This window comes from Dromiciops gliroides, chromosome 1 (assembly GCF_019393635.1).
Source record: "Dromiciops gliroides isolate mDroGli1 chromosome 1, mDroGli1.pri, whole genome shotgun sequence".
In the NCBI taxonomy this organism is placed as follows: domain Eukaryota; kingdom Metazoa; phylum Chordata; class Mammalia; order Microbiotheria; family Microbiotheriidae; genus Dromiciops; species Dromiciops gliroides.
This window is the reverse complement of record NC_057861.1, coordinates 666,315,017-666,338,061: the sequence shown is the minus strand read 5'-3', so window position 1 is coordinate 666,338,061 and position 23,045 is coordinate 666,315,017. Positions and strand designations below refer to the sequence as shown.

At 40.7% G+C, this 23,045-nt stretch overlaps 1 protein-coding gene across 6 annotated transcripts in view; it reads left to right on the top strand.

Moving 5' to 3' along the window:
* Positions 1-9,567: 9,567 nt before the first annotated feature.
* The window catches only part of SHISA5 (shisa family member 5), a 44,897-nt gene continuing 31,419 nt past the window's right edge, over positions 9,568-23,045 (top strand). The window contains exons 1-4 of one of the 6 annotated variants that reach the window (XM_043977258.1): positions 9,569-9,748; positions 20,609-20,797; positions 21,053-21,182; positions 22,279-22,350. In XM_043977258.1, the coding sequence (XP_043833193.1) occupies positions 20,758-20,797; positions 21,053-21,182; positions 22,279-22,350 (242 nt within the window). In that variant the 5' untranslated portion in view covers positions 9,569-9,748; positions 20,609-20,757. Of the gene's footprint in view, positions 9,868-20,608; positions 20,798-21,052; positions 21,183-22,278; positions 22,351-23,045 lie in introns of all 6 variants that reach the window. The other 5 variants (XM_043977265.1, XM_043977247.1, XM_043977236.1 and 2 more) reach the window with 5 other exon arrangements.

Here is a 23,045-nt window from a genome sequence, read left to right as displayed (position 1 = left end):
AGACAAGAGACTAATAAGATAAGGAATTTAATACTGGAATGGTGTGAGCAAAGGGTCACAGAGAGCAGTGACATGGGGCTTAGGATAAATCAGAAGTTTCTCCAGTGAGAAGCAAAACCAAAGATAACCAGATAACAAGACAGACATATGGAGAAATCAAGGGACTATTAAAGTTTAGATTGACCTAGATTGAACTAGATAACAGACTCCTAAGAAGTAAAGGGAGATAAAATTCTATAACTGGAAAGTCAATTAGGCGTAGCTACTACCTGAATAGAGCTAGGAGACAGAGATAACCCCAAAGGTCAGGATCATTTCAAAAAAAATTTCCCTTGACTCTCAGGAATATGACAAGCATCTAAGCTTTCCCCACCCCACCCCAAAAGAGAACTTTCCAATTTTCTTATTTATTTTTATTTATTTGTTTGTTTTTTGGTGAGGCAATTGGGTTTAAGTGACTTGCCCAGGGTCACACAGCTAGTAAGTGTTAAGTGTCTGAGGCTGGATTTGAACTCAGGTCCTCCTGAATCCAGGGCCGGTGCTCTATCCACTGTGTCACCTAGCTTCCCTGAACTTTCCAATTTTCAAGTAGACACCCCATCTATCCTCTATAAAAGCTTTTGCCTTTCCCCTGTTCTAGGAGGAGAATGTTTCTAAGGCCTCCTCAGGGGTGAAGTCTTTGGTTTCCCCCTTCGTCACTTTCCTAGTGCCAAATAAAAGACCACTTTAATTCTAATTGGACTGTGTGGAAGAGTGTAATTCCTTTTTTTAAATTATAAAAGTATTTTATTATTTTCCAGTTACATGTAAATATAGTTTTCAGTATTTGTTTTTATAAGATTTTGAGTTCCAAATTTTTCTCCCTCCTTCCCTTCCCTCCCCCAAGACAGAAAATCTGATATAGTAACCAGTATATATACAATCACATTAAACATAATTCTGCATTAGTTATGTTGTAAAAAAAAGAATCAGAAAAAAAGGGAAAAATCTCAAAAAAGAAAACAAAAACAAAAAAGTAGAAACAATATGGTTCAATCTGCATTCAGATTCCACAGTTCTTTTTTTTTTTTCTGGATGTGGAGAACGTTTTCCATCATCAGTCCTCTGGAATTGTTTTGGATCATTGTACTACTGTGAAGAGCTAAGTCTATCATAGCTGATCATCACACAGTGTTGCTGTTACTGTGTACAATGTTTTCCTGGTTCTGCTCACTTCACTCAATATCAGTCCACTTAAGTCTTTCCAGGTTTTTCTGAAATCTGCCTGCTCATCATTTCTTACAGGACAATAGTATTCCATTACATTCATATACCACAACTTGTTCAGCCATTTCCCCAATTGATGGGCATCCCCTCAATTTCTAATTCTTTGCCACCACAAAGAGAGCTGCTATAAATATTTTTGTACATGTGGATCCCTTTCCCTTTATTTTTGTTTTGGGTGCAGGACAATGAGGGTTAAGTGACTTGCCCAGGGTCACACAGCTAGTAAGTGTCAAGTGTCTGAGGTCAAATTTGAACTCAGGTCCTCCTAAATCCAGGGCCTGTGCTTTATCCACTGCGCCACCTAGCTGCCCCCCCTTTCCCTTTTTTTTTTATGATCTCTGGGATACAGACCTAGTAGTGGTATTAATGGGTCAAAGGGTATGCACAGTCCCATAGCCCTTTGGGCATAGTTCCAAATTGCTTTCCAGAATGGTTGGAAGAGTATAATTCTTTATTGTGGAATATCTAAGGACTACCACAAACCCCTGTAACAGACAGGATAATAGGCAGTTGAAGAGTAGAGTATATGAAGAATAGAGTTAAATAAAGCCGGAAAAGGAGTTAGAGACAGATTGCAAAGGGTCTTGAGTACTGGGCTCTAGAGTATATATCCCTTTCTCCTTGTCCTCTTCAACCATTTCTTTTTTATGTTTATGGAAACCAAGTTCCAGCCACATGACATTGCACTGCTGGCCACCAGCTCCAGTGCTGGTTGTTTCTTCTTTTACGTCCCAGAATACACTAGATCAAGAGGGTTTGGCATCCTCCTTGTTCCTACTGCCTTATCCAGACTCTCCTACTACCTATAACTCTACTACGACCAGGACTTGGAAACCTCCTCTCTTTTGAAGTTAACTTCATCAGTCTATGTCAATAGGTCCAGGTCCTTGTTATCTACTCAGCTTCCCAGTTCATCATACGACAGAGACGGCTATGCTCTAAATCTCACTGTCACTCGTAGCTATGCCACTTTCTTGATTTTCAACTCATGACACCAGTTAGATGTCACGCTCCTGGATAGAAGGGCTGATTTTCATTTCTTCCTGTGTGTCCCCAGCACCTGGTGCGTATTGTTGTATGCACTTAATAATAATAAAATGACGATTGCTAACAATATAACATCTGCTTATGTGTCGGGCACTGTGTTAAGTGGTTTACAAATATGATCTCTCCTGTGTGGTAGGTGCTATTGTTATCCTCATTTTACAGAGAAGGAAATTGAGGCAGAGATTAAGTGACTTACTCAGGGTCACTCAGCTAGTAAATGTTTGAGGCTAGAGTTGAACTGAATAAAATCTTGTTGAATTGAAAACCTCTGGTCATATTCTTTCCTGCCATTTCTCCTTCTGCCTCATCCTCATAAATCTATCTTTTGAGGGCCCAGAGCTATAATTTTATTAGTATATGGAACTAACTCTTTTTTTAAAAAATTAATTAATTAATTAATTATTTTTAAGTGAGGCAACTGGGGTTAAGTGACTTGCCCAGGGTCACACAGCTAGTAAGTGTTAAGTGTCTGAGGCCAGATTTGAACTCAGGTACTCCTGACTCCAGGGCCAGTGCTCTATCCACTGTGCCACTTAGCTGCCCCAGGAACTAACTCTTAATGAGCAAACCCCCTTTGCCAGTGTAGATGGCTATGCACTCTGCAACTTGTATCGTTGAGAGATGCCCAGAGCAATGAAAGGTTAAGTCAATAGTCCCGGGCCCACAGAGCCAGTATATGTTAAAGGTGGGGCTTGAACCCAGGCCTTTCTGACTATAAAGTTAGCTCCTATTATGTTAGGCTGCCTCTCCTAAGCCTATTCTTTATCCTTACTATTCCTCCCTCCATTCCTCCCTGTACCCCGAAGCCATTGTTACTGCTCAGGCCTCACTTCCTTCTCCTTGAAATCTTGATTTTATAGTCCCTAGCTTCTTCTTCTCCTCCTTTCTTCTTCTTCTTCTTCTTCTTTTTTGGTGGGGCAAGGAGGGTTATGTGACTTGCCCAGTGTCACACAGCTAGTAAGTGTCAAGTGTCTGAGGTCAAATTTGAACTCAGGTCCTCCTGAATCTAGGGCTGGTACTTTATCCACTGTGCCACCTAGCTGCCCCATAGTTCCTAAATTCTTAAACTGTGGGTCTTGACCCCATATTGAGTCCCATAACTGAATATGGGGGTTGCTAAAAATTTGGCAACAGTAAAAGGTTATGTCTACCTATTTTATATACCTATATACCCAGAGTCCTGTAAGAATGTCTTGGGCAAAAAGGTGTCAAGAAGTCCTGTTCTAGTTAACTAATTAAACTATTCTTACTGTTGTCTTACCACCTGATCCTCAACTTTCTCTACCATTTAATCTTTTCAGCTACTGAATAATACTGGAGGAAAACACACCACTGAATCCAAAGTGTCCATGATAAGCTCCCCATTATCTAAGCACAAGGTGGAAAGGGAAAACCTTTCTTCTTCCTTTAGTTACTCTATCATACTCCCTCACAGGTTGTTGCAAATCTCTTCTGTCCTCAAGCACTGCAATATCTTCACTCGCCCTCTCAGCTTTACTGAGAAAAATGTGTGTGCTGGGAGCTCCCCTTCCTACCTAATTTGATCATTTCCAGCCCTTCTACATTTTTACCCATCCTTTAGATTTGACTCTGAGAAAGAGGAAGTCTCTTCTTACCCAAGTCAATTCTTTTACTTCTGTTCTACATCTCACCCTTACTGTCTCTTTCAGGAAGTTGATCATTCCTTTTCTTGGTCTCATCTTTTTTAGGTTTTGGGTTTTGTTTTTTGTTTTTTTTTGGTCAGATCTTTTTTAGGTTTTGGGGTTTTCTTTTTCTTTTTTTTTTTTTTGGTCTCATCTTTTTAAATCTTTCTGCATCTACTGGCCGTTTCCCTAATGCTTCCAAACATTCTCTGGTTTACTCTAAGCCTGAAAAACTCTCACTTGATCCTGACATCCCCTTTAAGCTATCCTATTACTCCTCCATTTCACTACCAAACTCCTACAAAGAATTTTCAATCCTCCCTTTTTCTACATTCCCTTACTATTCCTTTTCAAGCCTAAGCTCGACTGAAAATGTTAAGGTGATCAACATCCTCTTAATTGCTGAATCTGATGGGACTTTTCTCAGCTATCCTTGATCTCTGCAACTTTTGATACTGTTAATTACCTCCTCCTCTTGGACATTTTTTCCTTCCTTTTAGGCATGATGCTTTTTTTCCTGGTTTTCCTTCTACATTTCACTATGTCTTGTTTAAAATCGAAATTGTGGGTTCTAATCTGCCACCCCCCCAGTCTTGGGGGGAAGCTGGCTAAAATCACTGATAAATTCAGCAAGAATTTTTAGGGTTTTAAATTTTAAATTTTAAGGCTTTTAAAGATTTATTAAAATATATATTATAACTTAGTGAAGAGAGATTGAGAACAGATTCCTTATAGCATGAAAATCCTAGCTCAAATCTAATTTGGTATAGCCAGAGAGAAAGAAAGCAATTTCCTTTCCTAGCAGCCCATGTGAAATCTTTCACCCCCAAGCCAGTGTCCAAACAACTAAGAGGGCCCCACCCTCATTCTCCATCTGCTGCCATTCCTCCTCACCAAAAAAAGAGTTCTTCTATGAGTGAGTGTCCACTTCCTAGTTCCTCTCTCCCTCCCCCAAAGGGGAGGACCTTCAAGCTGGTTAGTTGAGAGTGGTCTCTTGCTGACATCAGTAGTAGTATACCAACACATCACTCAGGGCCGGCTAGGTGTGGCCTCCATCTAATCATCCTTAAGTAGGTACTTAGCCAGTTTCTCATTCTCACCCAATTCAAATAATACTAAATCAATCAGGTGGGGCCCCTGGGAATCTGCCAAATTTCATTATTTTATCACACCAATATTCTATTTCTTTTGCTTGGGGCAGCTAGGTGGCACAGTGGATAGAGCACTGATCCTGAAGTTGGAAGAACCTGAGTTCAAATTTCACTTTAGACACTTACTAGCTGTGTGACCCTATGTGAGTCACTTAAACCCAATTGCCTTAAAGGCCATTTCCAGTCTTAATATCTGATATAAATCTTGCCACTGGACCTAGATGGCTTTGGAGGAGAAATTAAGGCTGGTAAACTTGCACAGTTCTCCCTCACTTAAATCCAATTCACTGCAAGTCATGACATCACCTCTATGTCATGTTTCTCTTTGAGAATGAAGGACAAGTGATACCATGGGTAAATTAGGAGAGGAATGAATAATTTACCTCTCAGAGCTATGGAGAGGAGGAGAATTTATGACCAAACAAGAGATAAAGAATATTATGAAATACAAAATGGATGATTTTGATTACATTAAATTAAAAAGGTTTTGTATAAAAAGAAGAAATATAGCCAAAATTAGAAGAGAAGTAGAAAGCTGGGAAACAATTTTTACAGCCAGTATTTCTCATAAAGGCCTCATTTCTGAAATATGTAGGGTACTAAATCAAATTTATAAGAATGCAAGCAATTCCCCAATTGAGAAATGGTCAAAGGACATGAACAGGCAGTTTTCAAATGAAGAAATCAAAGCTATCTATTGCCATATGAAAAAATGCTCTAATCACTATTAATTAGAGAAATGCAAATTAAAACAACTCTGAGGTATCACCTCACACCTATTAGATTAGTTAATGTGACAAAAAAAGAAAATAACAAATGTTGGAGAAACTGTGGAAGAATTGGAACACTAAAGCATTGTTGGTGGAGTTGTGAACTGATCCAGCCATTCTAGAGAGCAATTTGGAGTAATACCACTACTAGGTCTGTATCCCAAAGAGATCATAAAAGAAGGGAAAAGGACCCACATGTACAAAAATATTTATAGCAGCTCTCTTTGTGGTGGCAAAGAATTAGAAATTGAGGGGATGCCCATCAATTGGGGAAATGGCTGAACAAGTTGTGGTATATGAATGTAATGGAATACTATTGTGCTATAAGAAATAATGAGCAGGCAGATTTCAGAAAAACCTGGAAAGACTTAAGTGGACTGATGCTGAGCAGAACTCTGCAGAGAACATTGTACACAGTAACAGTTACATTGTATGATGAACAACTGTGATAGACTTAGTTCTCAGCAGTACAATGATCCAAGACAATTCCAAAGGACTAGTGAAGGAAAATGCTCTCCACATCTAGAAAAAAGAACTGTGGATTCTGAATGCACATTGAACCATATTGTTTTTACTTTTGTTTTTCTTTTTTGAGGTTTTTCCCTTTTGTCCTGATTCTTCTTTCACAACATGATTAATTCAGAAAAATGTTTAATGTACATATATAACCTATATCAGACTGTTTTCTGTCTTAGAGGAAGAGAAGGAGGGAGAAAAATTTGGAACTCAAAAATTTTATAAAAACAAATGTTAAAAACTTTCTTTACATGTAACTGGAAAATACTAAAATACTTTTAAGATAAAAAAAGAGAATGAGAGACAAATAATCTTTTGCTGGAGCATCATCCATCTTCTTTCACATTGTTTTCTCTGAGGCTCAGTCCTACACCCTCTTTTCTATTTACTCGTGCTCTCTTAGAATTTTTATGGGTCCAAGTATCATATTAGTGCCGATGACTCCCAAATCAATACATCTCTCCACTGAACTCCAATCATACATCAGTTGCATCCTAGATTTTTCCTCTATCCCTTAACATTTCAAAGTCAAATGTCTAAAATGAAACTATCTTTCCTTGTAAACCTGCCCCTCCTTTTATCTTTGATATTTTTGTCAAGGACATCTAGTCATCCAGGTGAAACCTTAGTCTTTTTTACTCCTCCCTCTTCCTCATTCCCCAAACTCACTCTATTACCATTTTTTTCCTTCAAAAAATTTTGTTCATTTTGAACTTAAATTCCAAAAGAAAAAATAACCATGTACGAAAACGCAAAAGAAAACTAGGATTCAATATGAAAACATGAATCGCCATTTCATACTGTAAACTTTTTTGGAAATACTATGTAATTAAATATGGCACATCATTTTCAAAGCTACACTGCTTTTCTGTGCTTCCTTCTGAGTTTTGTTTTGTTCTCTGCTGTGTGCCATTTTTTGATGACTCTATTTTTTTTTTGGTGGGGCAATTGGGGTTAAGTGACTTGCCCAGGGTTACACCGCTAGTTAGTGTCAAGTGTCTGAGGCTGGATTTGAACTCAGGTCCTCCTGAATCCAGGGCCCGTGCTTTATCCACTGCGCCACCTAGCTGCCCTGTGTGCTATTTTTTTCTCCCTCCCCACCCACACTAGACAAAGCTGTCTTTCTCTTGGTTCTGCTTATTTCATGCTCTATTATCATCTTGTCCATTCTACTTTTACAACACATGCCAAATCAGATTTTTTGTTCTTTCCTTTATAGTTCATATTTGTTATTCATATTGATTTCTTGCTTTGTCTACTTTGCTTTGCATTATTTCATGTCTTCACATGCTTCTTTGAATTCACTCCAGTATTCATACTTTCATCTACCAGTTTGTTTAGCCATTTCTTAATTGATGGAAATCTACTTTGTTTCCAGTTTTTTTTTTTACTACCACAGAAAGTGCTATTATGAATATTTAGCTATTTATAGAATTTTTATGCCTTTGACCTTGGAGTGAATGCCTAGCAATATGTTATCTGGGTGAAAAGGTATAGACATTTTTGGTAATTTTTAACATAAATCCCATTTTTCCCAAAATAGTTGTACCGATTTCCCTTATTTATGAAGTTATGAAGTTTATGAAGTTCTGTTTTTTTGTTTTGTTTTGTATCTGAGAGGCAACTAGATAGGTGATGCAGTAGAATGACCGTGGGTCTGGAGTCAGGAAGATGAATTCAACTTCTCTTTCCGTCTGTTTCCTCAACTGTAAAATGGCGATAAAATGGGCACCTATCTCCCAGGATTCTTGTAATGATTTAATGAGATATTTGTAAAGTGATTAGTACAGTGCCTGGTCACGGTAGGCACTTAATAAATGTTTTTTCTTCTATTTTAAAGTTAATAATCAGGGGCAGCTAGGTGGCACAGTGGATAGAGCACCAGCCCTGGAGTCAGGAGGACCTGAGTTCAAACCGGCCTCAGACACTTACTAGCTGTGTGGCCCTGGGCAAGTCACTTAACCCCAATTGCCTCACCAAAAAAAAAAAAAGTTAATAATCATTAACAAATACAAATATTTCAGTGAACGAAAAAGAACAACAACAAACAAAGAGGATGGGATATGCTCCTGTGAATTTATCTTACTTACAGTAAGGTTAAATTAAGCGTTAATTTAAGGCACAGGAAAACGGCAATTTTATTATTTCCTTCCTAGATAAAATTTCTTTCCTTCCTTTTATGCATGAGACTGCGCTTTCCCAGTTTTCCTTCCACATGTCTCACCAATATTCTCAGTCTCTTCTGCAGCAGCATCATCCATTTTCTGTGCTGTTACTGCTTTAATTTAATACGGTAGTAATAAAATTGTCATGTTTGTGCGCCCTTTTGAATTTTGGGGTTTTTTCCTGTGCATTTTCTATATTCTACTGATGCTTTTTAAAAAAAAAATCCTTTTTTTGGGGCATTTCTATCAAACTACCTAATCACCCCCCCCCCCCCCGTAAACATAACTCTTTTCTTGCAACAAACAAGGATAGTTCAAGCAAAATAAATAAACGCGCTGGCTAGTCTTGGGAGGGAAAAAGTCTTATTCTTCACCTCTAGTCCATCGTCTCTCCAGGACGGAGTTTTTTCGCTTTTCAAAATCAGTCTTTTCAGACCATGATTAGTCATTGCTTTGGTAAGAGATCTAAGTCTCCCAAAGTAGGTTTTCCTTTACATTCCTAAGGTCTTTCTTTGGAGCTTCTTTTGCTCGACATCAGCTAATTCAAGTCTAACCAAGTAAGTTGGTTGAACTTCAATTTCTTACGGCACAATAACTGTCCATTACATTCATATACCAAAATCTGCTGCCCCCCCTCCCCCCGCCAAGCGATGTGCGCCCACGTTGTTTCCGGGTCTTACTACAACAACATTGAAGCTATAAATATTTCTGTTCGTATGGGTTGGATCAGTTTTCCGGGGTATTCTTAAATGTTTCCAGGATAAATTTAGGGAGCGTGGTTCAAATTCGAAGTAGACCTGATGGGTGGAGCCTCCCTGGCGTCCTGCCCCTCGGGCTCCGGGGTCCCGCCACTCCCTGACTGAGAAGCGGATTCCAGACCAATCCTAGGGGTGTCGGAATGGGAGGGGGCGTCGCCTTTCCCGCTTCTTGGGCTGCTGCTCCTAGATTCCAGGGCAGCCTCGGGGCTGGGCGGGGCGGGGGGGGGGAGAAGAGAGAAAGGAGGGAAGGGGGTTCCGGGAACAGGACGGGGCGTGGCCAGGACCGGGGCAAGAAGGGAGGAGGGTCCCTATTCTCGCCCTCCCCTCTTGCCCCCGCAATTCCGACGGGAGATGCTGTAGGTTGTTGCCAGCCCCAGTTCGGGCTCCAGCTCCGGTCCTGACCTTGGCCCCACGAAGGCGACGGAGCGACCAGTAAGTCCGCCAGTCCGTCCATCTGTCCACTGGTGCGTCCCAAGGTGCTACCATGGCGGCTTCGTCTTCCTCTGAGGGCTTTTTCCTTCTCTTGCTGCTACTACCTTCACCGCTGGGCTGTGAGTGCTGTACTGGGAGAAGCCACGGGATGCCCCGCCTGAGAGGAGAGGGGCGAGGGATAGGGGAGGGGGCGGGAGGGGAGGAGGTTCTACCTTGGACAGAGGGCGGGCATCCTACTTGGACACGGGTAAGGGGTCAGACTGGGCCATACGTTCCCCGTCGGAGTGAGCGCCATCCTCCTCCCACCCTGTCCTGCTCCGAAGGACTGGGGCGGGGCGGGGGGGGGGGGTAGACCTATTGTCCAGACTTTTGACTCCCGATCCCAACATTAGAAGAAGGTCTTTCCCTAATTGGGGATCGGGGCGAGGGTGGGATAGGGTGGGACATGTCTAGACAAACCCAATCCATCTCGCAACCCTGTCTTTCACTCTAACCCATTTTCCCCTTTGAGGATGTCTCTAAGTTCCTAGGTAGCCTCCCTTCTGGGTCCCTGTGACCTCCATGACCCCAATACGATCCTTTACTTACTAACCCCAACATTAGTTTTGGGATTACCAAGACTGGGGAGAAAATTTCTAATCCCCACTCCCCTCTGTGCCTCCCTGGGCTATACTTTTGGTATAAGAGTGGAGCCTGAAGACTCACAGCTGGCAGGGCTCTTATTTTAACTAGGGGGAAATTGAGGCCCAGAGAAAGGAAAAGACTTGTCCGGGTCAAGGGCTAGGAGGAGAACTCCTATTTTCTGTCTGCGGATAGCACTCTTGAGTACTGTTGTAATCCATGCTAAAGCAACCACAGAGTCTGTTCCCCAGGTAACACGTGGTTGGGTATTGCAGAATCCTTCTTTCCCCAGGGAAGTTGCCATATTTTCCCCTGGTTGAACCTTAGGCAGGTAGGGATTCCAGTAGGGATTCTAGGGTTTGTGTTGGTTTGGTTAGGGAGGATTGCTGGGGTGCTGGATAGTGAGTCTGCTGCTGGAGACAATGTTTTTCTTTGTTCTTCCCTTATCTATCCATCTGGGATTCAGAAAGTTAACTCAGTGCCTTGGTGGAACGACTCAGACTTGGTGGCCCTGGCTAGTCTGAGCTAGGGAGGAATATTATGTATGAGCTTACCCTTGTATCTACTGTGTCAGGAGCTCAGATGAGATTTTTTTTCTTTTTACTCTGAATGTGATTTCCCAGCCCCCAGAAAGTCCAGATCTCCACGCAACTCCTTATCTTGTTCCCTCCCTCCCTCCCGGAAGGAGGGGGACGGGATGCCAAACACGGAAATATTCTAGAGGAAGTAAACACAATTCCTCTGAAAATATGGGTGGGACAGAGATGAATTGTGTGTATGTGTAGTACAGAAGGGAGTAGTGTATGTGTGAGTGATATCCAGTATAGAGGGAAGTTGTGTTTGTCTGTCATACACAGACTAGAGGAAAGTTGTGTGTTTGTGTTACACAACAGGGGGCAATTGTATAATTATGTGATATACAGTTCCCAGGGAAATTGTATGTATGTCTCTAATACATAATACAATGCAATTTGGGGAGGGGGGTATACAGTACAGAAGGGAATTGTGTATGTGGGCATAGTGCACAACAGGAATTGTGTATATCTCTTCAATACACAGCACAGAGGATTACTGTGTATATGTGTGGTATACAACACAGAAGGAAATTGTGTGTGTGACATATAAAATATAGTTGGAAGACTGATTTTGAACCTCAGGAAGAAATACAAGGGGAGAAGATCAGGGTGGGATGGTTGGTTTCCTGTTGAACTCAGTAAACAAACAGCCCCAGATTCCTGCTGAGCTGAACAATAGGCATTTACTATCTGGTCTTGATCCCGAAGTGCAGACGTTCTTGAGCCGATGCTTCTAGAGCTGGTGCTGTGAGCCCTGGTTCAGTCCAGACTGAGCCCTGAGCCATCCTCAGAGAGGTTGAACCCTGACCCCAGTCCCAAATTAAGCCTGGCACTGGCCACTGACTAAGCCCTTATTATTTACTAAGAGGCCAGCCCAAAACACGATCTCTGATACAGAGTGAGCCTGGGTCTGAGCCTGAACAAAACAGAACACTAACCTCAGCCTTGAGGATGAACTCTTCATCATTTTTATATTGTCGGTCATGAGGGGGGCTGGGTAAGAGAATCTAGTTGACTCAGTATAGCTCCTTCCTTTTGCTGACAAACAGGACTCAGAGCCCATGTGCCTTACTAAGAAAAATCAATAACTTGCCTTAGTTCATGAAGGAAGAATGGGGGTTGGGAGACTGGATGGGGAATGTTTAAGAACCTGGAGAACCAGTTAATGAGGCTTTTTGAAGTTAGTTATGTTTTGATTTTGTCTCCCTAGTGCCTAATTCAATGCTTGACACCTAGTTGGAGTTAATGTTTCATGGTTGCCACTGTTCTAACCTGCATACATTCATAATTCTTTAGTTTGTAGGGGGCAGATTTGAGGGGGTGGTCTTTGCTTACTTGGGAAGGATTATGTTTTGTGTTTGTGAGGCTGGTTAGATAAACTGGAACCACTTTCAGCAGTTCTATAGCCCAACGATTGAAATAGAATGATTGCCCTTTTTGTGTGGAGCAATTGGGGTTAAGTGACTTGCCCCAGGGTCACACAGCTAGCAAGTGTCAAAGTGTCAGAGGCCGGATTTGAACTCAGGTCCTCCTGAATCCAGGGCCGGTGCTTTATCCACTGCACCACTTAGCTGCCCCCAGAATGATTGCTTCTTAAGGAGGATTGGGTGGTGGTGGGGGTGGAATTTAGGGCTTCCTGATTGGCTGAGAGTGAACCTGGAATTGTAGAATGGACCAGTGAGTTCAATTGGGGGTACTCCAGGATCTCAGATCAAGAGGGTGGGTTAAGAAGGTATAGTTAGGAAGATTTCATTATTTTGGGGGGGGGCTGTGAGAAAGCCAGGAGATTTTCTCCTTCTTAAGAGAGGTCTCTGAAAGATTCTTCCTCACTGGTGGGACTGATCGACTGATAAAGTGAAGGGCTTTGGGATTGGGGGGCTGGGAAGAAGGTACCTGCTAAATGCTTAGTACCCGTTTTCTCAGGGTGTTCTGAGCTGTCAGAAATTCCATTCATGGATGCTGATGCCCCAGAAAGGATATTCTGAGGAGACAAGTAGGGGTAGAGTCACCCCCCACCCCAAAGGATTCCCTACAGAAATTGTTATCATCAAAGTACGAAGGAAAAGAGAGTATTCTTTTCCAGATTCAGAGTATAAATCTTATTCATTATTTCATCCTTTCCTGTATCGTTTCACTTCACAGGAAGAAAGTAGCTTCTATTTCATTCAAATATCCCAGCTGTTGATTAGGGATCCACAACTCTCCTTGCCAGTGCCTACCCTGATCAGTATTTGTTCCTTTGAAAAGTAATAATCTTCTTGATTTAAAAAGTGGATTTATGTTGCCAGACTTTGTTATAAAAATACTTTAATTCCTGCCTAAAGTTAGCAAGCATGGGTGTATTTTCAATATAGGTTTTTTCCCCCTAATTTGCTTTAAGCAGAGGAAAAATTGTAAACCTCTTCACTAGAGCATGCACTTGAGGTAGTGAGTTCCCCATTTCTTTTTTAAAATTTTATTTAATTTTCAGTTTCAAATCCTCTCTCACCCTCTTTTCCCTCTTCCTCTTCCTTCCCTACCCATTGAGGAGGCAAGTAAAAACTAAGCCCATTACAAATAAATACAGTCATGCAAAATAAATTCCCATATTAGCCATATTTAAAAAAAGAAGAAAAAAGGAAGAAGGAAAAGAACATCTGCTTCCATTTGCATGCTGAGTATATCACCTCTCTGTCTGGAGATGGATAGCATGTCTCATCTTGAGTCCTTTGGGATTGTAGTTGGTCCTTGTGTTTATCAGAGTTGTTGATTTTTTTTTCTGAGTTGATTGTTCTTTACAATATTGTTATCGTGTAAGTTGTTCTCTTGGTTCTGCTCACTTCACTTGGCATCAGTTCACAAAAGTCTACCCAGGTTTTCCTGAAAATATCCCCTTCATCATTTCTTAAAGCACAACAGTATTCCATCATATTCATATAAAACAACTTGTTTAGCCTTTTTCCAATGGTTAGGTACCCCCTTAGTTTCCAAGTCTTTGCTATCACATTCATACACAGCTACTGTAAACATTCTTTGTACATTGAGTTGTTTTTCAGTTGCATATGACTCTTTGTGACCCCAGTTGGGGTTATCTGGGCAAAGGTACTAGAATGGTTTGCCATTTCCTCCTTCTGCTCATTTTACCAGATTTGAACTCACAAAGAGGAGTTTTCCTGACTCCAGGCTGGGCACTCTATCCATGTCACCACCTAGCTGCCCTATTTTTGTATGTATGGGCTCTTTTTTTTTTTTTTTTTGGCAGGGCAATGAGGGTTAAGTGACTTGCCCAGGGTCACACAGCTAGTTAAGTGTCAAGTGTCTGAGGCTGGATTTGAACTCAGGTGCTCCTGAATCCAAGGCCAGTGCTTTATCCACTGTGTCATCTAGCTGCCCCCTGTGGGCTCTTTTTTGAACTACCCATCTTTGGGAGAGGCTAAATGATTCCATGTCAAAGATGCTTTTGAGGAAATTCTAGAATGGAGTGGGAGCTTGGATTAGATGAGTTCTCTAGTCCTGTGGTGTTGAATTTTAAACAGAAAAAGATTAACTGTTTTTTTTACTAATGGCCCTATTTTATGAACTTAAGAGCATCTTTAATGAGAGGTGATAACAACCAGATTTTTATAGACTTTGAAGTTTGAAAAGTGCTTTACATATGTTATTTCATTTAATAACAACTCAGATTTACAAAGGGCTCATCACAACTCCACAAAATAGTCTGGGCAGATTATTATTATTATTATTATTATTATTATGCTGATTTCACAAATGAGGAAACAGGCCTAGAAAGATTAAACAACTTGGTTGTGGTCACAAATGGAGATCACATTCCAGTCTCTAGACTCTAGATCCAGCACTTTTGATTTATATTGCCCCTGGAATGCACAGTTCACATAATTTAACCTTTTACCTTTAATAATATTTAAAATTTTGTTTTTTCTTTTTGCGAGGCAATCAGGGTTAAGTGACTTGCCCAGGGTCACACAGCTAGTAACTGTCAAGTGTCTAAGGCTGGATTTGAACTCAGGTCCTCTTGAATCCAGGGCCAGTGCTTTATCCAGTGTGCCACCTAGCTGCCCCCCTGCTTTAATAATCTTTTTCAGAATTTTTCTCTGCTCTCTTAATAGTTTTTCTTTTTCTTTGCCTATGTCTCTGTGTCTCTGAATTTTTCCCTTGTTTCTTCTTTCCTCTCAGTTTTTCTTTTTCACTGGGTCTCAACTTTTGTATTTTTCTGGATCTCTGGATCTCCCTGGTTTCCTCTCTCTCCTTCCCCTTTCCCCTCTCTTCTGTCTTTTGTTTCATTCTGTTGTTCCATGAGAATCCAATTGTCTTCACCTTTGTTATGGACTGGTAAGGGGTCCCTTCAACCTGTCTTTTTGAGTTGCCCTGTTTTCCAGAAACTTTGGACCCAGAGGATCATGAAGTTGTGATTGATCGCCTCCTGACATTAACCTCCAGCTTGTTTAATTTCAAGTTTGAATATTTGTTGTGTTTTAGGGCCAATAACTATAAATCAGTTTTCAAATACAAATTAATGAACCAAAGTTGAGAGGGATTTGACAGAATATTTAGTCCATTCTTCCATCCCAATAAGGAATCAGCTTCCCAACATTCCTGACATTGGTCAGCCAGTAGGTTCTTAGCTCCTTCAGAGTAGGTACTGTTTTTGGTTTTTTCTTTGTTATTTCTAGCATCTACACCTCCATGCTTACCTAGTTGATTGATAAAAGCTTGTCAGTTTGGATTGAATTCAGCCTCTGCTTGAACACAGTTACAAATAGGAGCTTATCAACGTCCAAGCCAAAAGCAACCTATTCCATTTATTATTTAAGAGTTTTTCTTTGTACAGAACCCACATCTGTCTCCCTTGTTGCTCCTAGTTCTGTCTCTTTGAGGCTAAGTATATGATGTTGAATCCCAGTTCTATGTTATAACTCTTCAATTACTTGAAGAATGGACAGATACAGCCAACAGCACATACACTATTTCTTTTAGTTAGTTAGTTTTTTTGTGTTTTTTTTTTTGATGAGGCAATTGGGATTAAGTGACTTGCCCAGGGTCACACAGCTAGTAAGTGTTAAGTGTCTGAGGCCGAATTTGAACTCAGGTACTCCTGACTCTGAGGCCGGTGCTTTATCCACTTCGCCACCTAGCTGCCCCAGTTAGTTTGTTTTTGTGGGGCAATGAGGGTTAAGTGACTTGCCTAGGGTCACACAGCTAGTCAATGTCAAGTGTCTGAGGTTGGATTTGAACTCGGGTCCTCCTGAATCCAAGGCCAGTTCTTTATCTACTGTCCTACTTAGCTGCCCTTCCCCTACACTATTTCTTTTGATCCTTCTGACAGTCCTCCGAGGTAAGAGCTACATGTATCATTCTTTCCCTTTTAAAGATGAGAAAACTAAGAGTGAGACAGGTTAAGCAACTTATGTCCAAGGTCACATAATATCCAGGGCAGAATTCTGATAAAGGTTTTCCTGAATCTCTCTAACTGTCTCTACTACATGCCCCCCAGCTTTTCTTTTCACTAGTCTGCACATCTCCAGTTCCCTCTTTTTATGTAGATGCGTAAGAAATATTTGTTGGATTGACAAATGTGAAAGATGTTGTAAAGGAAGAAGGAACACAACTACCAAATGGAATAAAATTATGTGAATTATACATTGAATTGTATGTGGCATGGGCTCTGGATGGTCAGTAAATCTTTATTAATTGCTTACGATGTGTCGGGCACTGTGCTAAGTACAAAGAAAGGCCATCAGCTAGGTGGCACAGTGGATAGAGCACCAGCCCTGGAGTCATGAGTACCTGGGTTCAAATCCGGCCTCAGACACTTAACACTTACTAGCTGTGTGACCCTGGGCAAGTCACTTAACCCCAATTACCTCGCTAAAAAAAAAAAAAACCCAAACCCAAAACAAAACAAAGAAAGGCCAAAGACACTTCCTGTCTTCGAGGAGCCTGAGATCTAATGAAGGAAGAGAAAACAAAAAAAGAAGCCCCAAAGGGTGTAGGGGAGGGAAGGTGCCATCAGGGTCACATGGGGCATAATCAAGTCTGAAGTTCAACCAGATGGGAAATGAAGAAATGGGTGGCCTGGGTGCCCTTCTGAAATTGAGGCTCTGACAGAAGCTCTCTTCTCTCTACCTTCAAATCAGAGGGCTAGAGGGACCCCAGGTGCAGGGGATACCGACCAGTGGGAGTTCCAGGGCTGATATGATCTTGCAGAATAAAGAGGTTCCTAGACTCTATTAAAGCCCAGTGGAGCACAGCCAGATGGAAAATGAAATCGAGTTACCTCCTCATCCTGATTAGCCTCCTCTAGACATGCTCCAGCTTCCCAAAGCTTTAGGAAGCTTTTCTTCCTAAATGTGACACTCAGAATGAAAAAATAATCCACCTGCAGACTGACCAGGGCATGGACAGCAGGACTATTTCTATATTCATCTTGAACACTGTTTTTTTGTAATGATGCCTAAGATTGCATTAACTCTTTTTTTTGACTGTCATGTCATGTTGTTGGCTCTTGTTATCCACTCGTAATATCCCTTCCACCAAAATCTTTTTCACACAGACCCTGAATTGTGTCAACCAAAGTACAAAGTACAAAGTGTTTGAATGATCTGTGATTTCATCAATGTGGGTGCTCCCCTCCACTAATGCAGATTGCATACCATAATAGACAACCTTCATATGATCAGGAAAACTTATGACCTGAGCAACCAACTTCTGGTGATGGGTCTAAACTCAGCTGGGTTTATCCTCAGAGCACCAAGTAAAATGGGATCCACAGAGGACATATAGTCCAACCTGCTTATTCTGCAGTTGAGAAGACTGAAGGCTAGGGATACACAGATAGGAAACATCAGAGCCAGGTTTGAAACCCAAGTCCTCCACTTCCAGAGCCAGGGTTCTTTCTCCATTGTAACACACTGCTTCATAGTCTGTCCCTGGGCCAGTGTTCCAGTTTTTAAACTTTTGATAACTATTTCAGTATAACTGGTTTCCTTTGTAATACTCTGTATTTTATTTTATGCATTTAAAACATGGCCATTGGACCCAAGATCACCTCCACTCCAGGATAAGGCAATTGAAGAAGATTTTAATGGAGATGCCAACTGAAGAAAATGGCTTTAAACGTAGTACCCACTGTGCACCTCCCTCCTTCCCTCCAAAATCTTTTTCACATGATCTTCAATCTCCTCTATTTTGTAATTAGGCAATTGGTTTCTTGATCCCACGTGTAGAACTTTCCATTTATCTTTGTTAAATTTCATCCTCAATGCAATCCATCACCTTAAATTGTCATGATATTTTGGGATCCTAACTGCCACAAAAATGCTTAGCTGTTCTTCCTAAGTTCATTATGTCTAACATAGAAACTCATGATTTCCATCCACACCCTGCCCTCCAAACCCATTTCTCCTCTTCCAAACTTTCCCATTTTCTTTTGAAGGTACCACCATTCTTTCAGTCTTCCAGGTTAGTCATGTTAGCATATCCTTGACTATTCCCTTTCCCTCACCCACACAGTTACCAGATCTTTACTTTTCTATTTCTACAACTCTCACATCCAACCATTGTTTTCTGCTCACATAGCCTTAGTAGTTCGGCTTGTCATCCATCACTTCTCTTTCAGACTATTGCAAACAGTTTCCTCTCTGAGTCATCTCTCTACACTAATGCCAAATGACTGTTCTTGATCTGACCCTATCATCCCCTTCCTCCAACAACTCTGGTGATTCACTGTTGCTTTTAGAATAAATGATCATCTCCTGTAGTTGTTAAAGCATTTCAAAATCAGGCTTCAACCAGTCTTTTCAGCCTCATTGTATGTTACCTCACCTCCCCCTTCCTGAATTTTGTGATCCAGCCAAACTGACCTTTATTCTGTTCCTTACACTCAGGATTCCATCTCCCATCTTTATATTTTGATAAGCACAGGAGCTAAGCCATCACCTATTATTGATAGATATACTGAATAGTATAAGGCCAGGAATAGATCCTTGAGGCATTCCATTAGAGTGTCCCTTCTAGACTGACAGTGATTCATTCACAATTAATAGATCACTTGGGTTGAGTCCAGTGAGCTGGTCTTAGCTCTCATCATCTAGCCCAAATCTCTTCATATTACTTATGTGCAGTCTTGGGTTGTTTTTTTTTTTTAATCTTCCTTCTAGTCACTGGCCCTTAAGAAAAATTTTTCTTTCACTTTTGTTATTTTTTAAATTTATTTTATTCTGAACTTAGAAATAAAACAAGCGCTTCTATAACAGAAAAAAGATGATTGTACATGAAAATATAAATTTATTATGCACAACTTGCTATTTAAAAATTTATATTAAAATTATCGTGGGGGCAGCTAGGTGGCACAGTGGATAGAGCACTGGCCCTGGAGTCAGGAGTACCTGAGTTCAAATCTGGCCTTAGACACTTAATACTTACTAGCTGTGTGACCCTGGGCAAGTCACTTAACCCCAATTGCCTCACTAAAAAAAAATAATAATATTGTGTAATTTTTTTCCCTTTTCTCCCCCTCTCCCCACCCTCCCTACCCTGGCTATGACTGCCATTAGGTACAAATATGTATATATGTGTATGTACACACACATATATTTTAAACCATTCTATATATACTTCTATGTATCAATTCTTTCTCTGGATGAAGATAGCATTTTCCTTCATAGGTCCTTTGCAGTTAATTTGGGTATTTATAATAGTCAAAATGACTTATTTGCTTAAAGTTGTTCTTAAAACAATATTGTTACTGCATACAACATTCTCTTGATTATGTTCATTTTGTTCTTCATTATTTTATGGAAGTTTATCCATGTTTTTCTATGATCATAGAGCTTATCATTTCTTATAGCACAGCAGTATTCTATCATAATATGTACCACAGCTTGTTCATCCATTCCCCAATTAATGAACATCCTCACAATTTTCATTCTTTGCTACCACAAAGAGAACTGCTATAAATATTTTAGAACATATAGGTTCTTTTTCTTTTTTCCCTATTCATCTTGGGAAACAGACCTACTAGTTGTATTGCTGGGTCAGAGGGTATAGGCAGTTTAATAACTCTTTGGGTGTAATTCCAGATTGCTCTCCAAAATGGTTGGATTGGTTCACAGTTCTACCTACATTGTTTTAGTTTTACCACATCCCTTCCAACATTTGTTGCTTTCCCCTTCAATCATTTTAGCGAGTCTGATAGGTATAAAATTGTACCTCAAGGTTACTTTAATTTGCATTTCTCTAATCAATGTAGATAATTCTTTCATATGACTATAAATTGTTTTGATGTCTTCATCATAAAACCACCTGTTCATATACTTTGACTATTTTTCTCTTCTTTTCTTTTTTTGACTATTTTTCAATTGGGGAATGATTTGTATTCTTATAGATTTGACAATGTTCTTTGTATATTTTAGCCATGAGACCTTTATCTGAGAATCTGTCTATAAAATCCCACCTTCCAGTTTTCTGCTTTCCTTCTGATCTTGGCTACATTTTTTTGTTTGTATAAAACCTTTTTAATTTAATGTAATTGAAATTATCCACTTTATACCTCACACTGCTCTCTCTCTCTCTTGTTCATTCACAAATTGTTCACTATTCACTGGTCTGATAGGTAGCATATACCATGTTCTTCAACTCTTTTTGTAATCTCTCTCTTTATATCTAGGTCATGTGTCCATTTTGATCTTCTCTTGGTAAATGGTGTAAGATGTTGGTCTATGATCAGTTTCCACTGTTGTCTTCCGAGTGATGATGACAAGTAATGGAGTTTGGACTTTGTGAGAAATGGAAGCCTTTCGTGAGTAGGGAAACAATATGGTCAGAACTCTACCTTGGGAAGATTACTCTGGCAGCTGTGAGTAATATGGATTGGAGGAGGGGAGAATGGCACTGAAGGAGACTGAACAGCTGTCAGGGATGCTTAAGGAAGAGAGCTCCCTTACACCCTAGGCTACAGTTTTATTCCAGAAGCTATTCATCAAATGTTTCCTAAGCCTCCACTCTGTGAAAGGCCCCATCCAGGCCTAGTTATACTGAGAGAGAAACTAAGTCATGCATACATATCCCAGCTTGGAGTCTGACTTGACCTGAAGGTTTCTCTCATTTCCAGCCAAAGGTGAGACGTGTGGGTTGTTCACATCCTGTCCAGAGTTCTGCTGTGGGAATTGCCTCCTCCGGTACTGTTGCTCTGACGAGCTGAAGAAATTTGATGATCACGACATTTTGTGCCTGAATGACAGGTATGTGGCCTGGGAAGTGAGGGAGGGAGCCTGAGTTCTTCATGTTTGTCATTTCATGTGGCATAATAATATTCTGTTATATTGATGTAGCATTGTGTTTAGGTTCAGCCATTCTTTAATCCATGGGAGCATGCTTTATTTTCAGGTTTTTGGTTGGGCAGTTTTTGTTGGTGGTGGGTTTTTTTCCCTTATCAAAAAAAGCAGTGGTTTGAATATTTTGGTATATATGAGAATTTTTTCCTTTGGAATTTGCTCTCTTTGGGAAATAGGACTAAAAATGGGATCATTGACTCCAAAGCTATTAGCAGTATTGCCTCTGTTTTATAGATAAGGCTCAGGTTCAGAGAGGGCAACTTGCTTGGAGTCACAGCCAAGAGCCAGGATAGAATCTATGAAAAAGAAGGAGTTGGACCAGAGTGGGGGCTCTCGCCCTGTTCTTATGTCAGGGACCCTGAGGGCAGTCTGGGGAAGCCATTGGTTTCCTCGTTGGAACAATGGTTTTAAATGGCTAAGGCAAAATATATAACTTTACAAAGGAACCCACTTCTGTTGAAATATGGTTATCAAAATATTTTAAATAGCAAGTTTACAGATCCCATTAGAGCCCCTAGACTGGATGATTTCTGAGCTTCCTTTAGCTCTAAATCCCAAGATCACTTTTATTGTTGTTATAATTCTTCAGCCATTTCAGTCACATCTGACTCTTCATGACTGCATTTGGGATTTTCTTGGTAAAGATACTGGAGTGTTTGCCATTACTTTCTCCAGCTCATTTTCTAGTTGAGGAAACTGAGGCAAACAAGGATAAGTGACTTGCTCAGGGTCACACAGCTAGTAGGTGTCTGAGATCAAATTAGAACTCAGGTTTTCCTGACTTCAGGGCCGGCACTCTATCCACTGTACTGTCTAGCTGCCCACAGTTTTTGATTAGTAATAGCAAATTACTATGGTTTTAAAGAGAGTTCAGCTTACTAGGTTGCGTTGATCCTTGGGTCTGGAGCCTCTGTGAATTCATCCTAATGTGTTACAAGTTTTTGGATTTTGCTTCTTGTATATTTTCCTTGTTCATTGTGTTCCTATTGTGTTTTCTTTTCAGATCAATAGAGTGGGAAGAAAAAGACAGAAAAATGACATTTGATATTGACTTTGACCATAACCCCTCACCAGGGTAAATTCTTCTCTTTTGTTTTGGTTCATTTGCCACGTCTGGGAGGGTAGGGTTTATAGACGGTGGAGGGAATTAGAGATGGCCTCATTGGACAAGTGGAAGAAGGTAAGTGCCCGGGTTTAGAGAGGGTATAGATAGAGGTGGGAAAGCTAGTGGGGTATAGACAGCATAGGAGACTGTGGGGCATGGGGGTATAGTCAATGGGTGATGCATATAGAGTATGTAAATAGGAAGAACTCTAGATGAGCACAGGGTCTAACTGGCATTGGATTCTCACAGGGGTCAGGAAATGTGTAAATGAGCATAGAAGGTCAGAGGTACAGTCAATTGGAGAGATATTGATGAACACGAGCTATAGACTGGAGATAGATTGGTACAGGGAGTCATGGGAGCAGGTCATGGGCAAGCTCTGAGGAAATCAGACCTGGGTGAACTGAGGGGTGTGATAGTTGGCCATCTCTAGGGGTACCGTGGGATAGGCAGTGTCTCTTTCCACCCTATACCATCTGCTTATTCTAGGGACCCCTGCATGTAATGAACCCAAAGGCTTTCCTGCCTCTTAATTTATGACTCAATGAGCTCTCTGATTTCATGCCTAGCTTTGTAGAAGATAGGACATAATCAATGGGAATGGATTAGTGTGAGGTGCCGAATGGGAACTATTGGGATGGTTATGGGCTTGGGAAACTGAGACT